This window comes from Myiozetetes cayanensis, unplaced genomic scaffold (genome assembly GCF_022539395.1).
Source record: "Myiozetetes cayanensis isolate MyiCay16 unplaced genomic scaffold, myiCay2020 scf24, whole genome shotgun sequence".
In the NCBI taxonomy this organism is placed as follows: domain Eukaryota; kingdom Metazoa; phylum Chordata; class Aves; order Passeriformes; family Tyrannidae; genus Myiozetetes; species Myiozetetes cayanensis.
In genome coordinates, this window is record NW_026087456.1 from 9765860 (window position 1) to 9778072 (window position 12213).

The 12213-nt window shown below is 45.5% G+C and overlaps 1 protein-coding gene across 3 annotated transcripts in view; it reads left to right on the plus strand.

Annotated features, from left to right (window-relative positions):
- Nucleotides 1-12213, plus strand: part of ANKRD17 (ankyrin repeat domain 17) — a 69116-nt gene that overhangs the window by 9748 nt on the left and 47155 nt on the right. Inside the window, exon 1 of one of the 3 annotated variants that reach the window (XM_050320618.1) lies at nt 6349-6411. The exons of the other annotated variants lie outside the window; for them this stretch is intronic. Coding sequence (XP_050176575.1) covers nt 6379-6411 — 33 coding nt within the window. The 5' untranslated portion in view covers nt 6349-6378. Of the gene's footprint in view, nt 1-6348; nt 6412-12213 lie in introns of those variants that run through there. 3 annotated transcript variants of the gene reach the window in all.

A 12213-nucleotide genomic window follows, 5' to 3' on the forward strand; every position in this document is an offset into this window, starting at 1 on the left:
ACGTGCTGATGTGGAGATCTCTTGGGTTGGTACCTGCCCTAGGATTGCAGAGGTGTTACTGTGAATGTTTCTGAGCTGTACATGGTGCTTACGTTATACACAACTTTTCTGTCACCAGTCTTTCATGTGTGGAATGAGAAAGGAATATATATTCATTTGTTTGAAGAAGGATTTTCCCTGTCCCAGGTTGGCTGTTCTGAACGTGTTTCCAGTCTTGTGTTTTGCCCAAGCCCAGAGTTCTTTAGCGTGTTCAAAGTCCTTGGACTAAAGACTTGGGCATTGTGTTACCCAGTGAAAACATGGATTACTGAAAGGAAGATCTCTTACAGAAACCTCCCCTTAGACAAAAATTTGTGGCAGTAATCTCACGCTTCTGAAAATGCTCATATAATGTTGTCTCCCTTTTTCACCTTTGTGCCAGGTACGTTTGGATTTGCATTGGGCGGTTGCTCTGTACAGCAAAACTGTAGGGGCTCCTTGAAGAGGAGAGAAAAACCACTGCACAGATGGGAACCACGGGAATTTTGGAGATGGATGGTGTAAGAATAAGAGGATGCTGATAGAATTGAAGATGATTAGCTTATGACTCTTGACTGGAGTGTTGCAGTCTCACTCCAGACAGAGCTTGCTTTTGACATTCCTTGTCTTCCAGTTCCTGGGAAAAGTGCTGTAAGCTGAGTGCTTTTGGTTTGAGCTTGTATAATCTGTTGGTGAATCCCTATATTTCCCTTCACTTCCTGGCATGATGGTGCTGACTCTTAATTCAGTTGTGGAATGGGTCACCTTTTTTTGCTGAAAGGTGAATGAGAAATCTTCTGTGAAACGGTAATGCAGTTTGGATGCTGAAATTGCCAGTTCCCCAGCTATTACTGGAAGGACATAACAGCTATCTGAGAAGGCTTCTCTGGACATGAAGTCCTCACCTTCCCCAGTCCCACCACAACCAGGTAGTTCGTGCCAGCTTTGCTAGTGTAGTGCTTTGTCAGGGGAGAACAGATCGGGGAGGGGGGGTTATGAAGGAAATTGGGCAGGTTGGTCCATCAGACAGGTCATGATCATACAAGTGTCTTGTAAACAATCAGTGTGAAACCTTTTTAGCCCTTTTTCAGATGGATATAAAAACCCCAGGATGTGTTAATCGTGGCGCTTTCAAAGGCAGTTAAGTCGGACACATTTCAGAGATCCTACTTTCCCTGGAGCTGTGGAAAACCTAGATCTCAAGGATACCATAAGGAACAGAATTTCATCCTCTCCAGTTTTGTCTCCTTCCTGAAATGAGTAACAGCAACTGAACAGAAAACACGGAATGTGTTGGAAGGGTCTGGAATGCCTTGCTGCTGCCCTAGGCCAAGGGAAGAATAGGCTGGAGAGAAATGAAAGATCTGTCTTGACAGAGGAATGTGCTTTTGAGTGGGAAATCATCTTGGACAGTCAAAAAAGTTGTTACATGGTTGTTAGAGAAGGAAAAATATGTGGATTTGTTATCAGAGTTTCCTTGTCTGGGGGGGGTAACGGAGCTGAAGCAAGGGTGGTGCGATAGTGACAACGGGCAGCAAGGATCATCTTGTGACTGGAAAACTCACGTGAAAGCTCCACTGCAGCTTCTGGCAGGGAAGTCAGAAAGGCTCAGAAAGAGTTACAAGGATAAGGGAATACAAAGAAAACAGAATAAAAGTATGTGTTAAAGGGGGTACGTTTTGATCAGGTTAAAGCCCATCATCCCTGCACACCTTCACCCCAATAATGAAAATAAAGGAAGAAAGTAGGTTTCTTTTATTTGAAATTCACTGAAGTGCCCGCCTGAAGGATGTTAGAAACTCAGGCGGGCTGACAATTGTGGAGCTGTGATTGCTGCAAGAAGTGAAGGAAAAGAACCCAATATTCAGAATGAAAATAGAAAAAGCAGATGAGGGTCATGACTTCAGACTTGAGCTGACTGGTTTTTATATAGTCACTAAGCACTGAGGATCTAGAGGAAGGAGCTGGGTGAATCTCTCTGCAGAGAGGAGCTGGAACAGTAGGTTTAAAGCTCTTTTTGGTTTGTGTTGACAGAGAACTAAGCGACCTTACAAACTGCACAAGTGGTGACTGATGCAAACTCCTACAAAGCAGAGGTCATACTTTTGGGGTATCACATGATTTTTCTACTTAAAAAAGAAAAGACGATCCGAGAAGTAGCAGAGAAGAACATTTGTAGTGTCCTAGTGGTTACAGTGATAGGATGCAGTGCTGAAAGCTCTAGGCTGTAGTTCCTAATGAAGGCTGATAAATCCTAGTGCATTTATCTGGAGCAGTGAGTACCCTTAGGGGGGTGTGTTTGGGAAAACATTCAGTTCTGACTTAGTTGCAGAGGGTTTTGAGAAACTGTTTTTATTCTAGGAGCAGATAGGAAGAACTGGTCTTGGTCCAGCAAAATGAGCGTGGGTGGGAGTAGCATCACTCTAAAAAGGGAAGAACTGGGCCCAGCACAAGTTTGAAGCAGCCTTTGAAAAAATCTATCTGGATATTCCTTGCACCATCCAGCATTTTCTTGCATATAAACAACTGTTCCTGTATCTTATCATGGGTTTTTATTTCATGTTAGAAGAGGAAATGTGGTCATTTGAGCGTTTTAATGATGGAAATGTCCCCTTTAGGGGTTAATAATTCCAAGGGTATTTCTAATCCATGTGAAATGTCAGTCTTCTCTTTGCAAGGGTTTCCTGGGGGTTTTTATGGTGATAGGTACCTGAGTTCTCAAGGTATTCCATATGACAGCAGTGGGAACTTTGCTTCTTTGTGCTCTACACTTAGCAGATAAACAGAATGTCACAAAATTGGGGCTGGAAACCCACCCTGATTTTTGGTCTTAACTGCCTCGGGAACTTTTGGATTCTATGTGGACTGCCTGCCTGCTGCTGGAAAGGGAAATACTTGGAGAAGCCATGCTGGAGGGGATAACTGAGTGATAACTTGTCCTGTATTGAAGGGCTGTTTCCAACTCTTTATGTTTTCCGTCTCAAAATGATTTCGTTTTTTAGTAATTAATGCATTTCATGATTTTGCTGAATAAGGTGTTACCAGCTGCGTGGGACAGGGTTTAAACATCCCAACCTTGACACTGTGCTCTGTGGCTCTGAAAACACACAAAAAAGTGTGTTTATATGCTTTGGGACAGTTGGTGACCAGTACTGCTCGATCAGCTGGAAATAGATAACAATGTGCTTTTGTGATATAAGAGTGGGAATTGTCTGATCAATTGTTCAATGCTCACATTTCTGGGTGCCAGAATCTGTCTCGGATCAATGGTTGAAATGCTTGTGCTTCGGGGTGACGTGATGCCAGTTCAAAATTCCTGGTGGCCTGTGTGGTGTACTGGAAGATGGAATGAAGATTCTGTTTAAAAACTGTCTGAGCTGTTGAGCACTTACAGCTCCACTCTGCGTGAACAACTGTGTCCTTGTGAAGGTTTTTATTCTCCCTTGGTCAAATTCTGTGCTTTTTATTTTATTTTAGTTACCAGTGCTGTTTGGGTAGCTCAGAGTAAACCCACCTTAGTTTGTACCCATCCCTGGCTTTGCCTTTCCCAGAACACTCTCAGGATTCCCTCTGGTCTAACACGTTTCAGTGTAGCTTGAAATGGGACTTCCTTCCCTCTCTTTTTAAGGCTAAGATTGTCTCCTCAAGCTGCACTTCAGATGTTGCCTCTGCCACCTTCTGTGTGGGGAACAGGAGGGTTTGTGTGTTTTAGGCTCACAGGCTGTAAGGGACATGATGGATGGGCACAGCTCAGACAGCTGTGTGGTTTGAGGTACCTCTTGGTCAGGAGAAAAGGCTGATTTTTGGTAGTGGATGGTAATAAATGAGTGCACAGACTGGATCATGCCCTTCAGAATAAAGCTGAGATGGTTCAGACAGATAGTGTGTTTTATCTTTTCTAATCAAACACTTCAAGTAATTCCTAGAGCTGGACTCGAAAGTGAGGAAGAAATGGGTTTGTGTTTACCTGTGCAGAACTTGAAGATGTATTTCCTGGCCTGTGTGTAAAACCCAGAAGCACACAATAGATATAGGAAAGACAGACATCTAAATATGTTTTGGTTTTTCCCCTAGAACGTTCTTTTTTTGTTTCGCTTTTTTATTTTTCAGGAACAGAATGGAAGCCTTCATTAAAGGCTTTACTTTGCACCACTGTGAGTTGTTCAGTAAAACACAGCGTTGGGAATGGGCTTTTTTTGGAATTCGGTATTCCATGCTGTGAATATTTTTACTGAAGCACAAAGGGAAGTACGAGGAGTCATTTGGCAAACAAATGCTTCTCTAAGCCGGGACCAGAGAGCTTCGGGTTAAGGTGGGCCAGGAGAGGGGATGAGGTGAGGGAACAACAGGGTCACAGAGTGGGTTGGGGCACAGGGGATTTGGAGTGTGAAATGTGGAGTGCTTTGTTTGCTGCCCTCAAGCAGACGTGTAGGGTGCCGTGCCCTCATGGCTCACGTGTAGAACCTGAGTCCCCATGGTGTTTCTCACGGTGTGAGACAAGGTCTGAGCTCTTCCCTGGGCTAGGGGCTTGTAGGTGAGGTGATGCTGTTGCAGACAGGACTCCGTAGTTTTCCACGTGGGATGGGAAATGGCTCAGCTCTTGGGGGGAGCTTGTTCCTCCTCCTCCTCCTGCTGAAAGTCTTGGGTTGTTTTGTGGAGCTGAAGGAGCCCGTGCCATCAGCTGGCCCTGTGCAGAGCAGACAGCTGCTTTTGTTCCTGTCTTACGCTGTCTCTCCATCTGAAAGTGTTTTCAGTGGTGTCCTGTGAAGTGGCTCAATTTCAGCACTAAGTTGTGTGTCTTACGGGTTTTTTCGGTGTGATATAAGGTGTCTGTTAATTCTTTCTGAGGCTCAGAAGACTGAATAACTAGTCTTTTGAGACATGAGTGTTGTGTGGGAGGTGGTGGCTGGTTTTTCTCTTTTCTTTTTTTTATATATGTACAAAGAAATCCTTCGAGCTGGCAGGGACAGCTTTGTGCTTGGGCTAACGTTGGTGTGTAATTGCTGGGTTTTGTGTACACAGGAGCCGTTTCAAGGGGCTGCTGGGGATATTAGAAATGCTGCCCTAAAAGCAGGACTCCAGGAGGAATCACAAAATATTATCTTATGATTCTTCCTTGAATTAATTCTAGTAAACAAAATCTGGGGTGTTCCTTAAAGTGGAAAAATAGTATGAGCAGCCCGAGCAGGTGTTGAATTTGTATATAATGAGGTACTTTGTGATGGGTGAGTAGGATGTAATTCCCGTTTTAGGTGATTAAATAACATTTTTTAACAGAAGAACATGTCTATGCCTAAAATTTAGGTTGATAACTAGAATTTCTCTTTAGGATGTTAGTAGCCAATCTGGTCAGCTTTCTAGGAATTAGGTAAGAATATTCTTGTGTTCATATAAGAATATTCTTGTGAAGAATATTATGGGAGTGTTTGTTGAAATTAGAATGTTTTTTGGGAAAAGATGATGTTGATTAAACCAAGTGATTACTATGAGCATTTCTTCCAAGTCAGAATGTGAATTTAATTCCTTTGGCCATTAGACCCCTTTGTGCTCCACTACAATGAGATCACGAGAGAGGAGATTTTTGTGGGGTTGACAATATTTTTTATTCTGCATGTTTTGAACTGGAAAATGAATTATTTTGACAGCCACAAACCTGATGCTCAGTGATCTTTGACCTGCTGTGTGCAGAACGGGTATCACTGTCACGTCTGTTGATGGAACATGTAAGATTTCATTTTTTTGGTCCAGTTGATGTTTTGGGTGAAGCAGAGACATGTGTCGCTAAGAAGCGGATGCCCATCTTGGTGGATAGATGATGGTCCTCAAAGCTACACTGTGGAGATGGGGTCAGTACCTTTAATATTGGTGTCACAGCCTACTTCTGGAATTCCTGCCACCCTGGAGCAGCAAAGGCGGAAAGCACGGGGCGGCTGGAAACGCAGCACTCGGTGGAGCAGCGTGTAGAAGCAGGTTAGTTAGATTAGGTTTTGCTGTACTGGGAAGCCGGGTCGTAGCACACAAATAAACGTGCCACGGCACGGATCTGCTTCATCCGAGGGCCGGGCTTTCTGCGAGTTCACGGCGGGGAAGGGGGTGAACCGGTCCGTGAGCAACGCAAAGGGCGCCGGCTCCGTTCGGGTTTTGCCGTCCTGCGGGTGTATTTGGCCGTGCCCGAGGCGGCGGCGGAGGGGCGCGGGGCCGAGCGGAGCGCGGTCCCCCCCGCGCGCGGGTGGTACGCGCCGGGCGCGCACGGGGTGGAACGGTCCATTTCCTGTTCCCGTGCCGCCGCCGGGGGGGGGCCGGCCGTGAGGGAGGGGGCGGCGGGGCATGGCGGCGGCGCGCTGAGGCGGGGCGGCCGCGATGGAGGCGTACGTGCTGGAGGACATCCTGGAGGTACGGCCGGGCCGCGAACAAAGGGGCGCGGGGGGCCCGGGGCCGCCCCCCGGCCGTTGGCGCTGCGGCGCTCGCTGGGGCCCGGGCGGGAGCGCGGCCGAACGGGGCCGAGCACCGGCGCTGCCCCCGGGAGGGCTCCGGGGCGCGCACCCCCGGCGGTGACATTGTGGGCACGGTACCGGGGATTTCAGCCACTGCCTGCCGTAACTCGCGCTTTTTAATCTTCATTTGTGCCAGCGTTTCATTTTCACGGACTGGAGTCGTGGAATGGTTTGGGTGGGAAGGGACCTTCCAGATCATCTAGTTCCAGCTCCCTGCCATGGGCAGGGCCACCTTCCACTAGCCCAGGCTGCTCCAAGCCCTGTCCAGCCTGGCCTCGGACACTGCCAGGGATGGGACAGCCACAGCTTCTCTGGGCAGCCTGTGCCAGGGCCTCCTCACCTTCACAGGGAAGGATTCCTTCCTAATATTCAATCTAAACCTCCCCTCTTTCAATTTGAAGCTTTTCCCCCTTGTCCTGTCACTCCAGGTCCTTGTAAATAGTCCTGCCCCATCATTCCTATAAGTTTCCTTCAGGGACTGGAAGGCCGCAGTTATGTCACACTGAAGCCTTTTCTTTTCCAGGCTGAACAGTCTCAATTCTCTCAGCTTTTCCTCACAGCAGAGCTGCTCAATTCCTCTGATCATCTGGGTGGCCTTCTCTGTTCTCACTCCAACAGGTCCATGTCCTTTCTATGCTGAGACCCCAGAGCTGGATGTAGCACTGCAGGTGCGGTCTCACCAGAGCAGAGGGGCACATTTTTGCACCATGTAATTTCTCTTACTGCATTTCCAGTTGTCTAAAGCATAGCCTGCTCTTGCTTCCTCTGCAGAAGCAGATCTCCTGCTGCAGCAATGATTTATTATGAAATAAATGACATTATCCCTTCCTGTGAGACTGAGTTGGAAATGCCCTTTCAGCCAAATAGAGAGGCCAACCTAGAAATCATAAAGTGAAACTCATGTTCCAAGTGGCACAAGTCTCTATTCCAGGTTATATTCAGTGTAATAGTTCAAGTAAGTGTTTGCTGGCACAGGCTGCCCAGAGAAGCTGTGGCTGCCCCATCCCTCGCAGTGTCCAAGGCAGGTTGGACGGGGCTTGGAGCAGCCTGGGCTAGTGGGAGGTGTCCCTGCCCATGGGAATTGTAACTAAAATGAGCTTTAAGGTCTCTTCCAACCCAAACTATTCTATGATTCTATGAAATACCTTTTTCTTGTTCCTGTGGTTTTTCAGGTTTTGCAAGCAAAAACATGATTTCATTGCCAGGTGACTTGTTGAAGTATTTGCATGTATTCTCTATTGTAACAAGAAGCTACTACCTTATTAACTGCTGTCAGAATTTACACAAAGCAGTTCTTCCAGTGATGCTTAGCTTGTAGGCTTTTTCCCTTAGTGGCCACACTTAGGTTGCTCTAAAATTTTAAATTAGTAGGAATACTTGGTGTTAACTTCCGTGTGACCCTTGGAACTGTTTGACATAATTGCATCCAGAATATTAACTCAGCTGTTCACTTTGTGCTGAGGAAACCAGCGCAGATGTGTGAGCAAGGCATTTCCACCAGTGTCTGTTTGTGTGGCTGGGCTCGTGTGGGGAGGTAGGAAGAGCAAGAGTGAACTGGGCTTTGTGCCACCAAACAAATATTTCAGTACTTCACTTGTCTCATTGCACACTGAAAGCTTTTTTTTCTTCTCTTTGTTTTAACCACAATTGTCATGTGCAGCTTCACTGTATGTCAGATTAATAAGGTATGTGGTGCTTATTAATAGTCCTGTTTGGAAAGGCAGTTGGGAAGTTAATTTTGTCAGTATAGCAGAATTTTGGGGTTGTTGTGTGACTCGAGCAATTACATCTTGCTTCTCAGAGTGGATGTGGTGGCTTTTCTTTTGAGAATTTCGTCACATTCTCTTCCTGGTCACAAGACCAACCGGATCCAGGTATAACATCCTCAGGAATCAAGAATGGCTTGTCTGGCCTTGGCTGTGTGGGAATGAATGGTTGAATCAGTCTGTGAATCCCTGGTAGCAGTGGAAGCTGTTCATAATTTCTTAGCACATCTGTGGAGGCAAAGTAATTGTCCTACATTCCAAGACGTGTCCAGAAGTACAACTGCATTCCCTCAGAACTTGTTTCTGTTGTAACTTAGAGCAACGTGTTTAAGGTGTGTGTCTTATTTTCCCATTTCAGGGCTTTTTATCTCCCATGGAACAGTTTCTGGTGCTCATTCCAAGACAGCAGCGTGAAGGTTGAGAGAACTGCTCTTACTTACGCAGCAGGATCTGTCACCTCTGTTGCATTGAACATACCAGGGACTACGTAGTATGTGTTTAAATTTAGAGTGATCAGACCTTGCCTCTGCACAAAATCTTCAAGAATGGTTTCCCTCTGAGTTGGTTAGAATTTAAAACAAGGAAAATAGATGTTTTCTGTAGAGTGCTAGTTCTGTTGAGTTAGTGCAGAGACCGAGGTTCGAATGTTGTTGAGGTCCTTACTGCAAGAGGGGTGTGAGTGCTTCTGGGGCCAAAATCCCTTCTGAGTGATGAAACAGAACTAAGTCTTCAGCAAATTTAATGCAGCTGCAGGCAGGCATGGCTGTCAGCCCAGAGGATTTCATGCGGCGTCCTGACTACCCTGTGCTTAGGCCACCTTCAGAGAAGGTGCACTTGGTACAGAACTGGAGCTGGCTTTGCTGCTCTCAGCTGAAGGTGAACGTTGTCTTGGCTCTGGCACTTGAATCTGGCATTGAAAGCTTTGTGTGGGAATACAGTTGAGTAAAATGACAGCACCGTGGGGTTAATGTGCAGTCAGCTTCTCTTCACTTGGTTCTTTTGCTCCTGTATCTTGGCCACACTTGTTAGTTGGTGTGTGACCTTACTGACACAAGGCTGTTTTTGTTAGTGTAACCTTTCAGGTTTTGGCTTTTGTGTGCCAGTGAAGGAATAGTTACGTTACTGGAGACCTCAGTATGGTATGCAGAGAAGGTGTAAACCCATAGTTGTGCTTTTGCTGCTTGAGTTAGTCAGCAGAAACATTTTCTGGGCTGGGAGAATAGGTTCTATCCTGACAGATGAGGATGTGCTCTGCATTGTTGTGTGCTGAACTTGGGCCGCCAGCTCACAAACCCACTTAGGAAGCTTAGGACGGTGGAGGGGTAAATTTATATTTACTGTGTTGCTTTGAGACTTTTCAAGGGAGCGGCCACGTGCTCTGACCTTCAGGTTCTTTGCAAGCTGGTTTGTGCTTGGCTTTAGGGAGGCAGACTGGAGTCCAGCACAAGCCCGTATGTGATACTTTCTTTGTGTCCTTACTAACTGCTTTTATGTCCTTCAGGTTTGGAATGTAAGGTAAATATCTTCCACCTGTCTTGAACTGAAACACAAAATCAGAGCAAAAAAATCTTCATTTGTTACTGTCATATTGGGAGTATTTCCTGACTGCTCTGTGGAATGCTGATGGAAGGGAGAGCAAACATGGAATAGCAGAGTCATGACTACAATGCACGTTCAGAGATCAGGGAGGCCTCTGCAATGCAATTTTTCTTTTCTTTAACAGGCCAAGGCTTTTAATATTTATAAACATTGTAGTCTCTTAGTCTGAAGATTAAAATCAGCATTATATTGCAGTATTTGGGCATTAGTAGCTTTCCCACGTTCCAGCTCTTAAACAGGCTAATCCTTTCCCCGTTTGCTTTCTCACAGTTTCTCCTGGTAATCTTGTCTGGTTTACTTTTTACCTGTTTTCCTGTCTGGTTAAGAGTTTGCCCCGATGAGGTTGGTATCAGCCACTAATGTGCTCCAGTGTTCCCCGACGATCTCAGTCATAGAATATCCTGAGTGATTCCCTGTCCCTTGGAGCTGCTCTCCTCCTCATACTGCCTCATCTGCCCATTTCTGCTGTGGTGTCAGGCAAAGGGCTTGGCACAAGCACGCGTTGAACCTTCTGGAAAACCAAATCCTCTCTTGGATTTCTGTGACTTGCCTCCTCCCAGCTGATCTGCTCAGGCTGCTGTGCAGGGCAGGGAGTGGGAGCTGGGTTCCCTTGTACGGCACACGGGAAGTGAAATCTGGGAGATGCAATTTCTCTGGGTCTTAAGCTGTTTCCCCTTGACTTGCAGGAAAAGGACACAAGCTTGATGGTATAGTTTGGAACCATTCTTGTTATTTATGCTTTATTACTTTATCTTTTTCAGTAATGGTTTGTTCTTGGTGCAGTAATGTGAAAAGGCAATTATTGTGCGAGAAGCCTCTAAGGCAGTAAAGCAAATTCATACTTGGTAACTGCTGTTGAAAGGTCAGTGTTATTCATTGGTTGTGTCTGCCAGGGAGGGCCTTGCTAATTGGGAAAGCTTAACCAAGACCTAGACAAGTGGGTGGGTCTATGTGATTTGCAAAGGTCTTTTTGGACCTAGGCTCTTCATCTTTTAAGCTGTTTGTTCAGATTGAGTCCTTAGTGCAAAACATGAAGAGAATTGAGAGAGGTGTTTCTGGCAGGTGGATTTATTTAGGAGTTTTTTCCCCTTTTTACACCCTCCATACATCCTGTCTTTAAACTTCCATGGAAATGTGTAAAAAGGTTATTTTCAAGGCTAAGGTACTCATTCCTTTTTTCCTGCATGTGCCTGAAATCTCTTCAGATCTTTGCCTTGCTGGAATTTGCTGGCTGTGTTGACTGATAGGAAGTCACATGCTCTAAAGCTGTAACCCACACTCAAAACAACCTGTTGCACTGCCTCAGCATCAAAATCCTGTGGGAAGGAAACCCAGGGAACTGCCTGGTGTAAATAGTGCTTCTCTGTCGCTTTATGGCCGTGTAAACACGGAATAAATATGGGAAAATACTTTTGTGGAACAGATGTGATTGGGAGCATTAAGAGGAGCGTAGAAATCAAAATTGTGGTGATTTGAAGGAACTTGGCACATGATGTTTATATCTAACGTGGGAAGCCAACAGTGAAAAGGAAGGACTCCACTTAAATTGCTATCTTTGCCCTAAACCTTGACTTACTTCTTTTAATAGAACCTGGTTTTGATATGATGGGGAAAATAGATACATTTGGATTTAGTCGTACTTGTGCCTTGCTTTAGCTACCTTCACAGATCTGTTCATTTACCATATGTAAAAACTGTTCAAAATATGCAGCAGCTTTCAGTTGGGTGTGCCAAATAGAGCAAAAAAAAAAATTGTAATTCATTTATTAGGTATGCCTAACAGTAGTTTGTATTGGTGGAAGAATTCAGTGACTGTCAGGCTTGTCAGAATTTTAACCAAATGAGTCGAAATTATTAGAAATAATTGCTTCTGTGCTGGGTTCCCCGGGCGGTAACAATAGGAATTCTAATCAGGTACTGAATCCAGCTATCTCCTGCTGTAACCTTATCCTCTTGCTTCTCTTCGGAAGAGAAGGTTGGTGAACTAGGCCATACTGGTTCCTTCAATTAAAAAAATCCTTCTTTGTAAAGGCCAAAAAAGGGAAGGAAATGCGCGTTCCGTTTCGGCTGGTTCACTGCACTGCTTTGCTGGGCTCAGTTTCGGGCAGTGTAAGTGTGGTCTGTGGTTTGGGACGGTGGCACAGCTGTTTATCCAGTGAACTTTATGGGGCAGGAAGAAATACCAGTGAATTAAATGGGAATTACTCGAGCTAATGTCAGAGCTCTTGGCCTAACGAGTCATATCTTCCCAGGCTGCTTTTGGTTAACTTTATAAATATCTCTGCATAATACTTTGACTTGGTTATGCTGCATGAGGAGAGATACCAGCAATTATT